This window comes from Cornus florida, unplaced genomic scaffold (assembly GCF_030987335.1).
Source record: "Cornus florida cultivar Cherokee Brave unplaced genomic scaffold, ASM3098733v1 CherokeeBrave_3.0.0_Hap2_Chr02, whole genome shotgun sequence".
Lineage (NCBI taxonomy): Eukaryota > Viridiplantae > Streptophyta > Magnoliopsida > Cornales > Cornaceae > Cornus > Cornus florida.
The window spans coordinates 29,572,549-29,592,483 of record NW_026775572.1 but is presented as its reverse complement, the minus strand read 5'-3'; the positions used below and the strand labels follow the sequence as shown (position 1 = coordinate 29,592,483).

The window sequence follows — 19,935 nt, the reverse complement described above, 5'->3', positions numbered from 1 at the left end:
CACCTTTTCACGTAATAAAGATTTTTATTAAATTATTAGAAGTCGAACTAATATTGATCCAATCAACTTTAACATTATTTATATACGTATTTGTTTTCAATTATCACGCACTTTTATGTAATTGTAATAAAGATTATTATTAAATATTATAAGTGAATCAATATTGATCTAACCAGTCTTGACATTACTTGTACAAAGCATCCACTTCAATTGTCACGCTTTCGTATAAAAAAAGACTATTATAGTATTATTAAATGTTAGAAGTGAACCAATATTGATCTAACCAGCTTTGACATTATTTGTACAATGCGTCCTCTTCAACTATCACACTTTCATGTAACAAAGACTCTTATTAAATGTTTAAGTGGCCAATATAGATTTACCTAGCTTTGACATTACTTGCTAGTCTTCAATTGTTGTGACGCTTTCATAATTTTTTTCATTAACCAATTATTTTTCTAAAAACCAACCTAGTATCCTCCAAGACATCATGCATTTGCTTCTCTCTCACGGAAAGAATGGAACATAAAACACACACACACACACATATAGAATTGGAATTCTCTAACTCAAAATTGGCATAATAGCAAAGAAAACCACACACAATTGTTTTACTCATCAAGTTGAGGCCTCCATCCAACAAACAAGACTTTTGAAGAAGCTGAAGCTCTGATGATCATATATATAGCTTTGCCGTGAGGGCATTAACATGATATAGTATTGAAAAACTGATTAACATAGCCTTGTTTTGCTTAGCTTGTCGCATGAAGATTAATGCCATTTGATTGCACAGGTAACTGCAATTCCAAGTCGGCTTTCGCGTCTTGCTTCTGATCATCTTCTGCTGCTGCCACAATTCTGCTCTTCGGATTCATCTCCTTGTTCTTTCCCCAGAGAACAGCATATAGCCCCATAACAATCAATGCAGACCCTACAACACTGGCACAACCACCACATAAAACTATTATCAAAATTTGCTCGGTTTTAACAAATTAATTTCCGCCTTAAAAATAAGTAGTACATCAAATTTACATACGTTCCAACGTATAGTGTCTCTCGAATTAGTGCCCAGCTGAGAATAGCCACAATGACAAGAAGCAATGGGCTGAACACGGACACGTAAAGAGGACCTTTCCTTTGTATGCACCATGACATGAGGCAGATTGCTAGAGCAGAACACACTAGTCCCTGAAATAACAGAATTTGGTAAGAGAAGCTGGTCAAACACACACAAAAACACACATTGATCCAATGGAGCTCATAATTTACAAGAATCATACGGCGTATAGGCAAGTAACAGCCCTAATGCCAGAGGTCAATGACCATGCAGATACATTATGCTCGACGCACAAGCCAATAATGCCACACTGAACACTGGCCATCAGACACATCAGAGCCGAGGTTGTGTATGGAGCTGCATAGTTTTCACTCATTTTGGCCTGAAAATTTAAGTACTTCAACGTTTAATTGTGATCATGAAAATGCTATATATATATATATATATGAAGCAATTTGGTTAGTGCTTACTTGGATAATGAACCATATTGCCCAAGTGACAGAGCTTGCTATTAGGAGAAAAGGGCCTAAGATGAAATTCCCATTGTTACTAGAATTTCCTTCTCCCATATTGTCTGCATATTTCCAGTGAATGCTTGATTCACCTATTGGCACACTATGTCCATTGTAAAATGATAGAAACATGGCACCACCTACACACATTATTGTTCCAAGAACCTTGGCTTGTCCTGCCCTAGTCTTAATTCCCACACTTTCCAAGCTACCAAACATAACAAAGAAAATGAAGTAAATATTTACAGTCATCTACATTTTTAGAAGTCGGGAGACAATTTTAAGAAGAAAAAAAATTACCGGAAAGGGATGGCGAGGAGAAAAGTGACTGCCGGGAGTAAATTTGACAATGCACAAGCAATTGTTGGGGTGGAGTTTTTCAACCCAACGAAGTAAGTGATCTGGTTCAAAGTTACACTGCACATTTCATTAGTCATTTAGTCCATGTTAAGTACTTAATTAATATTGAACAAGTAAAAATGGTAAATAAATTAATAAAATGTTACTATAACAAAACATAGTGAAGTATTAGAATGTCCCACACACACACGCACTTGTTGTGTTGCACTAGCATTGTGACAGAAGAGAACGAAATTATTGAAGTCTGAGAACTTACCCAAAAATGGAAGATAAGAAAATTTGGAAGAGAACTTGCAGTGTCATCTTTGGCCTTGTCTTTCTGCACAAAGATGCAAGAAATTAGTGGAAAATACAGGAAAAAGGTCACCATTTACCGATCCGAATTCTTAATGATTGATTAATTAATCTTGTCTTTTTGTACTAAGAGTCAAGAAATTAGTGGAAAATGCAGGTAAAAACCTACTATTTACTGATACAAATTCTTAATAATGACTTAATCTTATCTTTCTGCTCTAAGATGCAAGAAATTGTTGGAAATTGCAGGAAAAAAACCCACTATTTACCGATACAAATTCTCAATAATTAATTAATTAATAGTTAAAAAAACAAATAAAATTAAATGAACATCTTTGAAAAATAAAAATTGAGTAATCAAATGAAAATGTTATTTTCATTAAAATTATCAATACTATTTGTGAAAAAAAAAAAAACATACATTATTAATAAGAAAACCACACAATTCCATTTTTAGCATGGAAAATGATAAAAGTCTCTGAATTCATATTATAATTATATATTAACGTGCTTATTATTTATTTAAATACTTTTACTATCATTAATTAAGAGTTCCTGTTAGAGACTCGTAATCGTCAGAATATTGAAAAAAGTCATCGTACAACTTTTTCAGCTGCCAGATACAACCATTAGAGATGGACAATTAGGGTGGCTTGTATAAATTGGCTACCATATTGATATAGTAAGAAGAAAAAGAAACAAATTAAATTAACCTATAATAAAGCAAACCACGCATTGAATGGATTGATTCTGTGTTTACACGTGTGTATATACTTGGCTAGCTATAGCATTAGTTTTTTGGGAAGTTGAATGGAACAGATGAACGGTAACACATGCACTCTTGGACTCTTGTGTAGACACAAATGAGAGGCACGTGAGTATAGTGATGAGAAACACGTGACATAGCAACCATGCACAGCCACACGTGTATAGAGTGAATCTTATAATCATTGTTTTTTTTTTAATTTAACAAACTGCATTACTTTTGAATCGGTTCAACATTTTCAATGTCCCTTTCACTATTAATTGAATAAAAAAAACCAATTTAATTATTTGGTATTTAGAAGGATGAAAATTAATTGACAAACAACTTGATCGGTTTCTTGATCACATATAAGAGATCAAGAAATGCTAATATAGGAAGAAATCCTAGCTAGAAAATTAAAGTACTAATCTGTTTGGTTTCAAAGAAAATGTAGGAAAATAAAATATTAAAACTTCACTCAAGTACTGAAGTTAATATGTCAAGAAAAATAAATCCTAGCTAGAAAGTTAAAAGAGTACAAATAGTAGCCCGTTTGGTTTCAAAGAAAATGAATGAAAATAAACAAATTCATTTTTCATAATTTATTAAACCCTTCAGTACTCTATTGGTGATTCAAACACTAAATAATACGCCAGGAGTATTTCACTTCATTTTCTCACTTTTTCTCGGAAACCAAAAGGCAATTAGAATTATGAACCCACAATAATTCATTTAGCATCAAACAAGAAAACCCATTACTATAACTACATTTAATTATACAATACTTAATTAAAGCACTATTGTGTGTGTGTGTGAAAGCCATGAACAGAGTTAAGCAAGAAATGTGAGTGGCTTTCTTTACCTTTCCAAGAAATAAGCGAAGGGGATGATGGCTATGGTGGCGAAGATTTGGCGGTAAGCGACGAGAATGAACGGGTTCAGACCGGAATCCATGGCGAGCATAGCTATGATGTTCATGCCGGCAAAGCCAACTTGTGTAATGACCATGGCCAAGAATGGCAATAAATCACCCGCCATTTTTAGTTTCTTAATTTTCTTCGAATGAGTGTGGTAGAGACGTACACATGCGTTTATATATATATATATAGAGAGAGAGAGAGAGAGAGAGAGAGGAATTGAAGAAAGAGACGGAAAGAGAGAATTAAAGACAGAGAGAGACAGAGACGACACTACATAGATGGGCAGAACAACAGAAAGGGTGAAGAAATATATATCCATGGAAAAAAAGAGGGGGGAAAAAACGGCCAAGATTTCTTGTAACACATACACCACGGTTCATGCACCACACAAGACAAAGCTTGCCGCTCACTATTGTCTAAAGCTCTTTTCAGTTAGAGCACTACTGTCGTGAGGTGCATCTCATGATAATTTTCATGAGTTCTCTCAAAATTTGTGGTACAATTTTTGTTTTCGTTATGACTCAATATATATATATATATATATAAATATAAATTTGATTGGTTTAGAGCTGAGCATTCTATTAATTAGATTACTACATAATTTTCGCTACAAGAGAACACTTATAGCAAAAGAAAATTAGAAAATGAAGGGAAAATATATTTGCATCCTTTCTTGCTCTCAAGCATTCCGTGAAATTAAGAGTTTGCTTGGTTTGTAACTGTGAAAACAGTTTTTCTGTTATCAAAAAACTGAAAACATAAAATTGTACAAAAAATTCTGTTTGATTCAGTTTTCTGAAAACTTAGTTATAAAAATATTTGTTTTCAAATAACAGTCTTTTATAGTCATCTGAAAACTGTTCTTTGTTTTCTGTTTTCTGAATTTCTGAAAATTATTTTCAGAGTTACAAACTAAACATGCTTTAAATTTTACGAGACGACTTACAACTAAATTTGGCAAATGAAGCCATATGATAATTCACTTAATAAACAATAGACATAAGACATAATTGTAATTGTAATGCTTTCAAATGATGACTTGGATGTTTTTTTAACTTTCACCTTAGTTTCACGGGTGTAGGAAAGAGATCTAGTTAGAGGGGATCTTTGTCTGAGAGAGGGTTTGAAAAGTAAAACTTGTAATCTTCTGTTTTTTTGAATTGTGAAATTTTCGGATTCAATTTTCACTTTAAACTAAGATTTTACTGTCACTCATACAATTGGTGCAATTAAATTTTCTCCTTTTAAACAATCAAATAAAGCCCTTGTCATAATCAAAATGGAAGAGTTCAGGAGTGTTGCAATAAGTTGCACCTCATTCTAATTTTTCTCTTTCAACAAATAGTTGTAGTGTTTGCCAGCTTTAATAGAGACTTGAACGGCTAGCTAGCTTGCCTTTTGCCACTTACAAACAATAGAACCCCCACTGTAAAGATTGGTGTTTGTTGCAAACTTCATAATGTGCTCTCTTTTATCACTTAGGTGCAAGTAGCATCCTTTATTATTTATTTTTATTATTTATTTTTTAGTAATATTTTATTCATAAATAAATACAAATAGTTCAAATTCACCATTTGGTGAAATTCATCACTAATAAAAAAAGGGACAGATCGTAATGAAAAAAGATTTTAATTCGTGCAAGTAACTATTATTATAAAAGTAATGTTATAAATAGAGTCGACATGCCCTACTTCTCAGGTTCAAATTTGGAATTTCTCACACCAAGACATTTTCTTTATGAAAAGAAAGAAAAATCTCACACGGTCGAATTCAAAATTTCTTACTCCAAAACATTTTCTTTTTGGTAAAAGAAAAATTCTTCCCGTTCAAATCGGAGTTTCTCACTCCAAAGGATTTTCTTAATTATGTAAAAAATTGAGAAGAAGAAGAATCATCTGTCTGACCCTCTATGGTAAACCTACTCTTAATTGTAATGTGAAAGAGAAATGCACAAATACAATTGGTTAGGTGAATTTTTTTGATTGTGAATCCACTACTGAAAAGCAAAATCACAAATTTAACAAGATCGTGATAGACATTTATGTACACCTTCTACATGGAGTCATTATCACTAGTACCAAAAATCAAAAAGCATTTTGGTGTTTTGTTTACACTACTCGCAACACAAAACACACAAAACACGCAAAACTCTGCAAACAAATTTCGAAAGAAAATGGAAAAGTTTGCCCGAATGAGGCCTTACCATCCTCTTTTAATTTCTTACCAAGTGCCACTATTCTAAATGGTAGAGAGAGTCTACCCTTTCTCTCTCTCTCTTAGCGACTCATTTCCTCCTGATTTGCTCCTCCCGCAGGTTAATAATCTCGGCGTGTCTCAATAAGTTCGCCCTGTGGGTGGTTTTTCACATCGTTTTTTGTTTTGTGTGGCTAAATCTGCTCTTGTTTGGTTTGTTTTCGGCTCGACATGGTGGATCTGTTGTTTTCCTTTCGGCTAGATCTATGATCGATCTGGGTCGATTTTTGTTTTCTCTGGCTTGATTTGATCTTGTGCAGGGTTGGGTGTGTGCAGGTGCCTTGTGGATGTAGTTTTGGAGCTATTGCTTTAATAATGGCCTAACCTTTGATCACTCTAATTGTTGCTCTTCTCCCTTAGTGATTTCCGTTCTAGAGTGGTGACTCTTTCCCAACAAATCTGGAGCCTGTTCTTTATTTTTATTGCTTTGCTCTATGATTTGTATGTCTTTATCTGGCTTGGCTTATGCCTCTTTACTGTCATTTTGGCTTGGCCTTTTGTTTTGTGCCTTTCAAATGAAAAAAAAAAATGGCAGAGTGAGAAGTTTCATAGAGGCACCTCAAGGATGTAATTGAAATCCTACTCTTCTCCTTTTAGTGGTTTCCGTTCTAGAGTGGTGGCTCTTTCTTAATAAATTTGGAGCATGTTTTTTATTTTTATTACTTTACTTTATGATTTGTATGTCTTTATCTAGCTTTGTTTATGCTTCTATACTGTCACTTTGGCTTGGCTTTTGTGCTTTTCAAATGATTAAAAAAAAAATAATAATAATAATAATATGGGAGAGTGAGAAGTTTCATAGAGGCACCTCAAGGATGTAATTGAAATCCAATTTTTTTTTTTTTTTTTTTTTTTTTTTTTTTTTTTTAAATTAAAAAAAAGGAGGTTGGGACAAGTCTTGGTCGCCTTGGGCCTCAAATTTTGAGGCCCATAGGGGATGGAAAAAAGAAAAGGTACTATTAAGTTAGGGCAAGTTTCAGACGACACAATCTGCTTCGACTCTCGGCAGGACGCAGCCTCCGCTATCGCCTCAGGTGACGAGGTATGCTCATCCTCTTTCTTTCTTCTCTCTCCATTTGCATGAATCGATCTTTTATATATATTTCTTTCTTTCGTTCATCTCATCATTTGATTTGTTCTAACTTTGGTTCGTTTGATTTGGGCCTTTACCTTTGTTCCAATAGTGAAAAGTAGCTTCCAAACTATGGTTTTTTTTGTGTGTGTGTCACTGTGTGTGATGGCTATCAAAAGCTGAATTAATATAGTATGATTCTCTTAGTATTTTAATAAATGTGTGCCTTTCTACATGTGTCTTTCATGGCGATCGAGTCCATAATCTATGGCGGGCACTTTTTTTTTTTTTTTTCCTCTCCCTAATTCCACTCCAATCTCACAACAGCAGCAATCATACCCCTTTTCCTCATAAGTTTTTGCATTTTCACATTCAATCCCACGAAAATTAAGGATCCCTTCTAGCGGGTTGAGGTAATAATTAACTTTTTCGATCTCTAAATTAATAATTATGCTCATACTTAAAAGTGCAAAATTAAGGGTTTTTTTATTTTTATTTTTATATGAAGATACATACCACCATTATTGATGTTATTTGAAGTTGGCTCAGCTAGAATTTCAGTTAATAATACTGTCAAAGCACTTGCCATCAGAATGTGCAAACACATGGAAATCAAGAGCAGGCTTTAACAAAACAAAAGTTAATGGTTTTTTCTATTAATTTGCACAGGTCTTCTGTAGCAATGATCAATCAATCACTGCGGGTAATTGGCTCCCAAAAAAAACACACACAAAGTGTAGTGTAGTTAATATAAAGAGTGAAAGACAAAACTATATATGATAGTGGATGCCACTTATAACCTAAAAGTCCCACTACTTCTTCAGTACTACAAGTTCAGCCTCCTATATATATATATATATAGTCACCTCATCTCTACATATTTTTGTCATCTGTAATCATCAAATTTTAGTAGCTATATAAACAATGAATGTAAAAGAAGCTGCAATTTTCTGTTCTCTTCATTTTTTATTTTGTGCCTGTGAAAATTTCGCACTCTTTAATTGATAAATTTATTGTTATTAGTTAGCTGTCTTATGCGCACTGCACATGCGCACAATTATTTATTGGTGGTGATAAAAATATATAGTTATTAGTTAGTTGTCTTAAGCATACTGCACATGCGCACAATTATTTATTGGTGGTGATAAAAATTTATAGTTATTAGTTAGTTGTCTTAAGCACACTGCACAGACGCTCAATTATTTATTGGTGGTGATAGATTTATACTTATTAGTTAGTTGTCTTATGCACATTGTACGCGCGCTCAAATATTTGTTGGTGGTGATAAATTTATAGTTATTGGTTAGTTGTCTGCACAATGCACAGGGGCACAATTATATTAGCTATAGATTTTGAAAACATCGTGTTAAAATTTCGCACTCTTGTAATTCTTTTTTTGCGCGTGTGATACTCAAGGGCCTCACATTCGAAAGTTCGCTTAGGGCCTCTCAAAATATTTGGAATCTCAGGGCCGGCCCTGTCTTCTCACGTTCAAATTTGAAATTTCTCACACCAAGGCATTTTTTTTTATGAAAAGAAAGAAAAATCTCACACGGTCGAATTCAAAATTCTCACTCCAAAACATTTTCTTTTTGGTAAAAGAAAATTTCTTCACGTTCGAATTCGGAGTTTCTCACTCCAAATAATTTTCTTTAATTATGTTAAAAAAGAAGAAGAAGAAGAAGAATCTTCCTGACCCATGATTGTGAACCCACTCTTAATTGTAATGTGAAAGAAAAATGCACAAACACAATTGGTTAAGTGGAAATTTTTTTTTATTATTGTGAATCCACTATTAAAAAGCAAACTCACAAATTTAACAAAATCCTGATAGACGTGCATGCCCACGTTCTAAATAGAGTCATTATCATCAATATCAAAAGTCAAAACGCAACAAAGTTATCAAATGCATTTTGATGTTTTGTTTACGCTACTCGCAACACAAAACACTCAAAAATCTGCAAAACAAATTTTGAATGAAAGTGAAAACGTTTGCCCAAATGAGGCCTTACTATCGTCTTTTAATTTCTTACCATGTGCCACTATTATAAATGGTAGAGAGAGAAGTTTCATAGAGGTGTAATTGAAATCCAAAGTGAACTTTTTAATTTTTAGAATAGGAACCAAAACCGTTTTATTATAAAACCGGATAAAATCGTACGGTTCGATCTGATTTAACGGTTCGACGATGAAGAGTCTGTATAGAAGTCAGAGATAGTGACACGTTGCCCTAGTTTTTATTCCCGCCTTCCCCCATTCAACTGAGATCATCTCATTGTTGTTAAAACTTGAATCATCATCGACTCATTGTAGAACATTTTCTTCCTATTTTCATTTTTTTTAATTATTCATCATTGCATATTTTTCTGCTAAAATTTGATTGATGGGTGTCTAAAAAACCCCTAAATTAACACTAAAAGTCGAAATTAATTGCCTTTTTATTCGGGTTGTTAAGGTTCTGGTCAATCGATGCAGTTTTTGTTGATGCAGTATCGAACATACTGCTCAAGTATAGCGATTTCAGCTAATTCTCAGATAGCTAGGTTTGCACGTATTGGCCAAATCGAAAATGCACGAAAAGTGTTTGATCAAATGCCCCATAAGAGTATTGTTTCTTGGAATTCCATCATTGCTGGGTACTTTCAGAATCATCAACCGAATGAAGCCCGGTTTCTGTTTGATAGAATGCCTGAAAGAAACACTGTTTCTTGGAATGGGCTGATTTCAGGGTATGTCAAGAATAAAATGCTAAAGGAGGCTCGGAAAGTATTTGATAGGATGCCAGAGCGGAATGTTGTTTCGTGGACTGCGCTGGTAAGAGGGCATGTTGAAGAGGGGTTGATTTCAGAGGCGGAATCACTTTTTTGGCAAATGCCTGAGAGGAATGTTGTATCGTGGACGGTGATGCTGGGTGGCCTAATTCAAGGCCGTCGAATTGATGAGGCTCGCCGACTTTTTGATATGATGCCGGTGAAGGATGTAGTTGCTCAGACTAGTATGATAAATGGGTATTGTCAAGAAGGTCGTATGCCTGAAGCACGTGAGGTTTTTGATGCTATGCCTTGTCGAAATGTTTTTTCTTGGACTGCTATGGTTTCTGGTTATGCACAGAATCAGCAGGTGGATATTGCTAGGAAGCTTTTTGAAGTAATGCCAGAGAAGAATGAGGTGTCATGGACAGCTATGCTGATGGGTTACACTCGATGTGGACGGATTGAAGAGGCCTGGGAACTTTTTGAGGCAATGCCCATGAAGTCAGTTGTATCTTATAACACAATGATACTTGCTTTTGGCCAGAATGGGGAGGTTGCTAAAGCAAGGCAGCTTTTTGATCAGATGAAGGAGAAGGATGATGGGACTTGGAGTACGATGATTAAGGTTTATGAACGGAAAGGGTTTGAACTGGAAGCACTTAATTTGTTTGCTTTGATGCAAAGACAAGGAGTTCGGCTGAATTTCCCGTCTTTTATAAGTGTTCTTTCTGTTTGTGCCAGCCTGGCCAGTCTTGACCATGGTAGACAGGTTCATGCCCAGTTGATCAGATCCCAGTTCGTGTCTGATGTGTACGTTGCCTCAGTTTTGATCACAATGTATATTAAATGCGGTGATCTTGTTAAGGGGAAAGAGGTGTTCGATAGATTTTCTCCTAAGGATATTGTTATGTGGAACTCTATTATCACAGGCTACGCTCAACATGGCTTTGGAGAGAAAGCTTTACAAGTATTCTATGAAATGTGTTCTTTAGGTGTTGCAGCAGATGATGTTACTTTTATTGGAGTTCTCTCAGCTTGTGGGTACACTGGAAAAGTAAAAGAAGGGCTTAAACTTTTCGAGTCCATGAAATCCAAGTATCTAGTGGAACCAACAACTGAACATTATGCTTGTATGGTTGATCTGCTTGGCCGAGCAGGCCAAGTAAATGAAGCAATGAATTTAATTAAAGAGATGCCAGTGGGAGCAGATGCTATTGTTTGGGGTTCTTTATTGGGTGCCTGTAGAACCCACATGAACTTGGATTTGGCTGAAGTTGCAGCAAAGAAACTTTTACAACTTGAGCCCAAAAATGCTGGGCCTTATATCTTGCTATCAAATATGTATGCGTCAAAAGGTAGATGGGCTGATGTTGCAGAGCTGAGGAAAAACATGAGGTCAAGACAGGTGATCAAATCACCTGGTTGTAGCTGGATTGAGGTGGAGAAGAAAGTCCATATGTTCACAGGAGGAGATAACATGCCCCACCCTGAGCATTCACTGATCACAAGGCTGCTGGAGAAATTAGGTGGGCCATTAAGAGAAGCTGGGTATTGTCCTGATGGTAGCTTTGTGCTGCATGATGTAGATGAAGAAGAGAAGGTGCATAGCTTGCAGCATCATAGCGAGAAACTGGCTGTGGGATATGGACTTTTGAAAGTGCCTGAAGGAATGCCTATTCGTGTAATGAAGAACCTTCGGGTTTGTGGGGATTGCCATTCTGCAATTAAGTTAATTGCAAAGATCACAGGGCGAGAAATCATATTGAGGGATGCTAATAGATTCCACCACTTTAAAGACGGCTTGTGTTCTTGCAGGGACTATTGGTGATTACACTGGACCTGATGTTCACCAATTGATTTAAGGTCAGCTTATGGTCTTATGATAATGAGAATATATATGCATACTTGACAGGTCCCCATATTAAATCTTCTGAGGCCAGATAGTTATATTAATTGCTTTGAACTGTTCTAAATCACTGTTACTTATAAAAGGATGTTTGGAGGGGCTATGATGTTAATATCTTAAATCTGTATTGTAATCCTAATAATATGTTGGTTATAGAGTTTTCTTATATGGAGTAATTACAAAGTAATGCTGTCAGCAAGGATCTTCTTTTTTGGACGTGCATTAGTATTAATATTTCTTGAACGATGTCATCGTTAAGTTTATGGGTGATGTTTATACTTCATCAAACTATACAGAATAGTTCCTAATCAAAATCATTTGTGTATTGTATTAATTTTACGTTAAATTTTCGTTTCGTTTGCATTTTCTCAGCAACCAAGCAGGGCGCCAGGGCGTATCTGAAATTCTCATCTCTCTATGTGTTTCGCTAATTGGATTGATGTCAATGTGACAGGGAAAACCTCAATTCTGAAGATATTGGGAGGGAAGCACATGGTGGAGCCAGATATGGTTTGTGTGCTCAGAAGATCGGCTTTCCATGACACCAATCTCATGTCTTCCGGTGATCTCTTTTATCTTGGTGGCGAGGTTTGTATTTTTTTGTTTTATATCACTTAATTCTATGAATTATATACATTATTTATTGGTATGTATTTTTGAATAGCTGTTTGATAATTGGTTTTTCTGCTAGAAATTGGAAAATATCAGTTGGATGTTTCTGTTGTTAGCTGTCTAATTCTTTGATAGCAAACAGAAGGTTGAACTTATGTAAGGTTATCAGTTGCTTATGCATTTGTTTTCAAGTTGCAAATGTATGATTTCCTGTTTCAGTGATGAATATTCAGCTGGAAGATCCAAATTATTTATTTCCAATTTTTTTTGGGCCTTTCTCATCCAAAATCTTATATAATTGATCCAAATTATGAGCCTTAATCATGAAAAAGAAGTATTAAAGTGGTCAAAATTTCTATGTTTTATTTCATCTGAAATTTTCTAAATATAGCTTTTTTCTTTCTTTTTTTAATGGGCCATTAGCCCTAACTATAACCTCTCCTCCCTCAAAGGGGAGGTGAGGTGAGAGGTTCGAGCCCTATCGTGGGCAATTTGTGAAATGTGTGTGTGAGTACTTACCTAACAAAAAAAAAAAAAAAAAAAAACCCCTTTTTTTGAGGTGCTGGCTTCTTTTTTGGGGTTCCTGATTTTCCCTGAATCAAATCTAATTTTACAATGTTTGGCGATTTTAAGTTGCAGTCAGTTATGTATGTTGGCTGACAAAACTTTTGGAATTTCATCGGGTCATCTATGGCTTCAAAAATATAAGTAACAACCAAGTAATATCTAATTGTGAAAATTTTTAATTTTCAATTCCAGTGGAGGAGAGAAGTGGCTTTTGCTGGTTTTGAGGTTCCAATACAAACGGATGTTTCTGCTGAGAAAATGATATTTGGAGTAGCATGAAGTAATCCTCAAAGAAGAGCTGAACTTATCAAGGTAAGATGCCAAAGTCTTTCTTGTGAGAGTCTTTGACTTTATTAGCATAATTTTATATGTTGTGTGCACGTGGTTCGAGTGATAAAACATGATAAACTATTTATTAGAAAATTAGTAAACTTGTAAATAAAGATTCCAGAATGAAAAATTCATCTCTACACCGAGTTTGGGCTAATTGAACTAATTTTCGTTAATGGAAATTTAGTTCCTAATATGCAACGTTCAACTCAATTCAACTTAATTTGTACCAATTATGGAGTCATACATGAATCTTGGTTCATTTTTTTTTTGCTCCATCTGAGGTCACAACTTTTATTTTAACCACATGTTATCATTTATTTCACTATCTCAGTTCATGTTAATATTGGTCTTCCTCTTCGCCTAATGTGATCCTCTTCACACACCATGTCACTCTTCTTCGTTAGTGTTGTTAGTTTTGTCTACATAACCAAACCATGTTAATGGTTTTTTTCACGTTATTTCCAATGGTGCTACTTCAATGGTTTTACAAATGCAAGACTCCAAGTTCCTATGGCAGATCACGAGATTCATATCTAATTCTACTTTTTATTTTTATGATCTTATCATACTTCTATCTCTGCATCCTTAGTTTGAAGAAGTTGGTTCTTAGGGACCCAATATTTTGTTTCATGAAGTACGGATCCTCATATCTATTTTAAAGAAATTACCTTCAATTTTAGAGGTGTCCGATGATCACTCAAGAAACACTTCACCATCTAATACATCACACTTTGATTCTATGAGCAATATCACCTTCAACACTCTATCTTTGTGACTATTATAAAGTTTTTGCTTTTAAATTTCTTGACTCAATTTTTACTACATATGTATTTTCATTTCACATATTATGTTCTCATTCTAGTTATCTTAAGCCTCTTAATTATAGTCTCTTCACATTTCTAATTTGGCATTTATCCCTACTTAGTTTGACATCAAAATAATATCATCATCAAATATCATATAGCATGTCCACTTTTGTATAAGGGACGCGTTCCCCTTTTGACCGCCTTTTTATTCAACTATTACTTATCAAAACAAAAAAAAAAATCATATAGCATGGATTTTCACGCTAAATCTGTCTTATCAGTCCATTTATAATTAAGTGCTGAACTTTATGTAAGCCTATAAGCTATAGTAACTAAAATGTCACTTCTTATATTATAGCCTTCCATATTGTAGTCATGCTTCCATCATACATGTTTACCTATATATTTTCCAGAATTGTACTCTAATATACTCGTCTAGTCCTACTTAGAGTGCATAAATATTAATGAACATATAAATTGGTGTTCTGTTTTTCATGCAGAACTGCCAAAAGGCTAGGGAAAATTGGAACAAAGTTTGGTGCGACGTCATTCTGTATATGGATTGTTCAAAATGGTCAAGGAGTAGAAAATTTTAGATAAATTTCAAAAACAATAATTTTTAACTAACTACGGGTTAATTGCATTCTTTAGGATGGTAAAGAGAAGTTAAGAGTAATGGTTCTTTCCTCTGTGTGTACATCTTTGAAAAAGTGACTATTAAATTTGTGGGCATCGTCATGTCTCAACCTTTAGGCCTAGGCAATATGTTGTTTCTCAAGTTATAATCAAATTACTCCATTACTCAATAATGTAGGTGCTAGATATTGATCTATCTTGGAGAATGCACAAGGTATCTGATGGTCAGAGAAGACGAGTGCAGATCTGTATGGGTCTGCTAAAGCCATTCAAGGTATCTTCATCTGTTGCATGACATTTAGGTTTTCAGATGTAAATGTTTACATTTCAACCTTTCTTGGCTAAATTCTTGAGATCTTCTTTTCATCCAAAGTTGCACTTCTTTTTGTCTAGGTTCTTCTTCTTGATGAGTTTACGGTTGACCTTGATGTGCTGGCAAGGGCTGACCTTCTGAAGTTTCTCAGAAAGGAATGTGAAGAGCGAGGTGCTACAATTATCTATGCTACACATATCTTCGATGGTCTTGATGATTCGCCATCACATATTGTATGTAACAAATCCATTTTTTGTCCATGTTTCATATCTAAATTTCTGTTTTTGTTTTTTTTATTCTACTTAGTTCTAAAAATCATTATGTTGTTTCCAGGTTTATGTGGCTCACGGGAAGTTGCAATTAGCAATGCCAATGGACAAAATTAAGGAGAATACCAATTTGTCACTAATGGTCAGTTTCCGCAGTCTTTTAAACACAAAAATCCTCCAACTATAGCACCTCCAGTCAGTTTGGTGTTCTTTAATATTGTTGGATTTAAATTTACGCAACCAAAAATATGGATATGGTGTAATATCATTATTGGCAAGTGAGGTTTCTCTTGATTTAGTCTTCCACTTGAAATTTTTCTTTGAATTTTCATTATAATTATTTTGTTGAAGTTTGTACCAACTTGTTGGGTCTATGTATTGTTTATGCCTTGTGGGAATGGATTTGCAGAGAACTGTTGAGAGTTGGCTGAGGAAAGAAAGAGATGAGGAGAGTAAAAGAAGGAAAGAGAGGAAGGCAAACGGTCTTTCAGATTTTGAAAAACAAGTTGAGGGCAGTCGTGTGACTGGGTTCCAGCCCAAGCTGCCGTCCGTGCATTGAACAATGGTTGGGCTGCAGGGTGGCTGCATTCCACCATTGGTGGTGAAGAAAATTTTGTCCTGAGCTCAAACAGAGTTCTGAGGCAGTAGTTTTATTTCTACTAATAACAAGAACCTCCAAAAGTTGAGGTGGCCTAAGTGGAACAAGGTTCATATTTCCTCCTATTGCTCCTTCATTTTTATTTAGTAGTTAGGGCTGCAAATGAACCGAGCTGTTCATAAACAGTTTCGGCTCGGCTCAGGCTCGTTCGTTTAGTAAACGAGCCGAGCTTGAACACAGTTTTTAGGCTTGTTAGGCTCGTGAACAGGCTCGTTTAGTAAAATGTTAATTAATTTATTTTTTAAAAATCTTCTATACAATTTTTTTAGCCCATATAATATAAATTCAGCCCAACTTGATTCTTCTTTAAGCCCAAAATGTTTCAACTTAAGCCCAAGTCCACTTAACTTGTTTACCCTATCATCACACACATATATATATATTATGTATGTATCAGCCGTTGATTCCATTTGAGATAAAATCCCTAACAAATCTCGCAGCCCCAACATATCTGGCAGTGCAACTTTCAGTTTCAACAAAGCGTCCTTCTTCCTCTCTTACTGGTCTCAATTCAACACATCTTCCTCTTGCTCATCAATGACGGTATTCATAGATCTCTGTCTCTCAAATCTCTTTCTTGGGTTTCTTTTCTCAAATCTGTTTTTCTTTCTCTTACGAGTCTCAATCTCATTTTAGTGTTGATGGGATCAGAGGAAGATGCGCCGAGCTTGAGCCAGGCTTGCACGATCCCGAGCCCAAGCACACTCCTGGCACTGGCGAGCCGAGCCCAAACATGGTAAAGCTCGGCTCAGCTCGGCTCATTTGCAGCACTAAGTAGTCTATACTTTCACACGCTCGCACACAAAAAGAAAAAGGAGTCTCATAGATTGGTTCATGATTGAGTATTGTGCTTTCCTTCTTTATCAATTTGTAATTCATATATATCTTCTCCCTAATGTTAAGTTGTTGTTTTGCATCTATAATAACAGAGAAAATTCATTATTTTTTTCCCACATTTTTTGCATAATACTTGTATGAGAAACGAAGACGCTGTTTAGGCTCTTATGAATTGGAATGAGAATAAAATTCCTAATGTAATTTTGTGTATGCTTCAAAAGTATAATTGTCTTGTATTTGCAAATATTTTCTGGGTTTTCTCGACTATTTTGGAGGTATTTACTGTTACGCAAATGATAGTTGGGAAAATGCTTTGTTGAGTACAAACAATAAGTTGCATCAATACCACTCATCCAACATTTATAAGTTGCAGATTGGAAGGTCCTCAGAGCCTTACAATTCAAACCCCTTTAACAACTAAACATAGCACTACGAAGTGATCTGCCAGCCAAATCTTCTGGAGTCGCATGGATTTCTGATTGTTTGTAAAATCTTTGACAGTAAACTGGATAGATCATTGTGGCAATGGGTAACGAAATTTGTGGCTCAATTATTGCCATTACTGTCTTGTGTTATGGATTCTTGTGCCACATGATCTGGATGGGAAGGGTCTTGGGTATATAAGGATGAGCATTAACACCACTTGGCAAACGATTAATCGTTTGGGTTGAATTGTGTCCGTGACAAATGGTATCAGGCCAGACGCTCACACCCAGTCTCCCGGTTGTTACCCGGTCCATTGACCGGGTCCCAATGATGGGTTTAACAATAGGTTCTTGCCCACCGGTCCCAATGATGGGTTTAACAATAGGTTCTTGCCTTGTAGAGGGCTGGTCTTGATCGTTATTAGGTCGAAGCTATGTGTTCTTACCTTACATTGGATCGGGGTCCCAATGAGTTTTTGTCTCACATCGGATTCAGTTGGAAACAATGGGTCTGCGAGGTTCCGAAAAGAAAATACTTATAGATCAAGTTAGAATTGCGTGGCAACCATAGAATTTAGCCATTAATGAGAATGCATAAATTGTCTATATATAGGAAAGTTTATGAGTGAGTGGAAGAAACTACTCCATACTATCTAAGAACACTCCTCAAGTATTTATCAACTCTACAATCAACTTACTCCGAATGTCCTAGAATTTTCCATTGCTCTCGACACATTAACCGGCCAAAAAATAATCCACTAAAGCGATAAACATTGTTTGATTTTAGATTCAATATACAGAAGTAATACATATCGAATTGATGAGGCTCGCCGACTTTTTGATATGATGCCGGTGAAGGATGTAGTTGCTCGGACTAGTATGATAAATGGGTATTGTCAAGAAGGTCGTATGCCTGAAGCACGTGAGATTTTTGATGAGATGCCTTGTCGAAATGTTTTTTCTTGGACTGCAATGGTTTCTGGTTATGCACAGAATCAGCAGGTGGATATTGCTAGGAAGCTTTTTGAAGTAATGCCAGAGAAGAATGAGGTGTCATGGACAGCTATGCTGATGGGTTACACTTGATGTGGACGGATTGAAGAGGCCTGGGAACTTTTTGAGGCAATGCCCATGAAGTCAGTTGTATCTTATAACACAATGATACTTGCTTTTGGCCAGAATGGGGAGGTTGCTAAAGCAAGGCAGCTTTTTGATCAGATGAAGGAGAAGGATGATGGGACTTGGAGTACGATGATTAAGGTTTATGAACGGAAAGGGTTTGAACTGGAAGCACTTAATTTGTTTGCTTTGATGCAAAGACAAGGAGTTCGGCTGAATTTCCCGTCTTTTATAAGTGTTCTTTCTGTTTGTGCCAGCCTGACCAGTCTTGACCATGGTAGACAGGTTCATGCCCAGTTGATCAGATCCCAGTTCGTGTCTGATGTGTACGTTGCCTCAGTTTTGATCACAATGTATATGGTTGATCTGCTTGGCCGAGCAGGCCAAGTAAATGAAGCAATGAATTTAATTAAAGAGATGCCAGTGGAAGCAGATGCTATTGTTTGGAGTTCTTTATTGGGTGCCTATAGAACCCACATGAACTTGGATTTGGCTGAAGTTGCAGCGTAGAAACTTTTACAATTTTAGCCCAAAAATGCTGGGCCTTATATCTTGCTATCAAATATGTATGCGTCAAATGGTAGGTGGGCCGATGTTGCAGAGCTGAGGAAAAACATGAGGTCTAGACAGGTGATCAAATCACCTGGTTGTAGCTGGATTGAGGTGGAGAAGAAAGTCCATATGTTCACAGGAGGAGGATAACATGCCCCACCCTGAGCATTCACTGATCACAAGGCTGCTGGTGAAATTAGGTGGGCCATTGAAAGTGCCCGAAGGATGAAGAACCTGCCACTAGATGAATCACCAATCATTCGTGTTCTTTATTCGTGTAATGAAGAGTTTGTGGGGATTGCCATTCTGCAATTAAGTTAATTGCAAAGATCACAGGGCGAGAAATCATATTGAGGGATGGTAATAGGTTCCACCACTTTAAAGACGGCTTGTGTTCTTGCAGTGACTATTGGTGATTACACTGGACCTGATGTTCACCAGTTGATTTAAGGTCAGCTTATGGTCTTAAGATATAATGAGAATGTATATGCATACTTGACAGGTCCCCATATTAAATTTTCTGAGGCCAGATAGTTATATTAATTGCTTTGAACTGTTCTAAATCACTGCTACTTATAAAAGGATGTTTGGAGGGGTCACTGATGTTAATATTTTAAATCTGTATTCTAATCCTAATAATATGTTGGTTATAGACTTTTCTTTTATGGAGTAACTACAAAGTAATGCTGTCAGCAAGGATCTTCTTTATTGGAGATACATTAGTGTTAATATTTCTTGAACGATGTCTTCGATAAGTTTATGGGTGATGTCTATCCTTCATCAAACTATGCAGAATAGTTCTAATCAAAATCATATGCGTGTTGTGTTTCTCTTTGTCTTAATTTTAGTTTGTTACTTTGGGGAGAAATTTTTTTTTATATGCACTACTATATCCTACTTAGGGATGGCAATAGGAACGGGTTTGGGCGGGTGTAT

General features: G+C 35.8%; 2 protein-coding genes and 2 pseudogenes across 2 annotated transcripts; 3 read left to right on the top strand and 1 right to left on the bottom strand.

Annotated features, from left to right (window-relative positions):
- Positions 1 to 752: 752 nt before the first annotated feature.
- LOC132295941 (WAT1-related protein At1g09380) lies at positions 753 to 4,006 on the bottom strand. The gene is made up of 7 exons (XM_059794199.1): positions 3,831 to 4,006; positions 2,186 to 2,248; positions 1,870 to 1,986; positions 1,528 to 1,777; positions 1,281 to 1,439; positions 1,037 to 1,188; positions 753 to 939 (listed from the first exon to the last, which is right to left on the bottom strand). The coding sequence occupies exons 1-7, from the start codon at positions 4,004 to 4,006 to the stop codon at positions 753 to 755; spliced, it is 1,104 nt and encodes a 367-aa protein (XP_059650182.1).
- Positions 4,007 to 6,987: 2,981 nt separating this feature from the next.
- LOC132294524 (pentatricopeptide repeat-containing protein At1g56690, mitochondrial-like) lies at positions 6,988 to 15,327 on the top strand. The gene is made up of 6 exons (XM_059792418.1): positions 6,988 to 7,183; positions 9,669 to 11,829; positions 12,327 to 12,460; positions 13,244 to 13,363; positions 15,005 to 15,100; positions 15,220 to 15,327. The coding sequence occupies exon 2, from the start codon at positions 9,683 to 9,685 to the stop codon at positions 11,792 to 11,794; it is 2,112 nt and encodes a 703-aa protein (XP_059648401.1). The 5' UTR covers positions 6,988 to 7,183; positions 9,669 to 9,682; the 3' UTR covers positions 11,795 to 11,829; positions 12,327 to 12,460; positions 13,244 to 13,363; positions 15,005 to 15,100; positions 15,220 to 15,327.
- On the top strand, positions 12,290 to 17,168 carry LOC132295939 (ABC transporter I family member 20-like; annotated as a pseudogene).
- On the top strand, positions 16,708 to 19,445 carry LOC132295938 (pentatricopeptide repeat-containing protein At1g56690, mitochondrial-like; annotated as a pseudogene).
- The last annotated feature ends 490 nt before the right edge of the window (positions 19,446 to 19,935 follow it).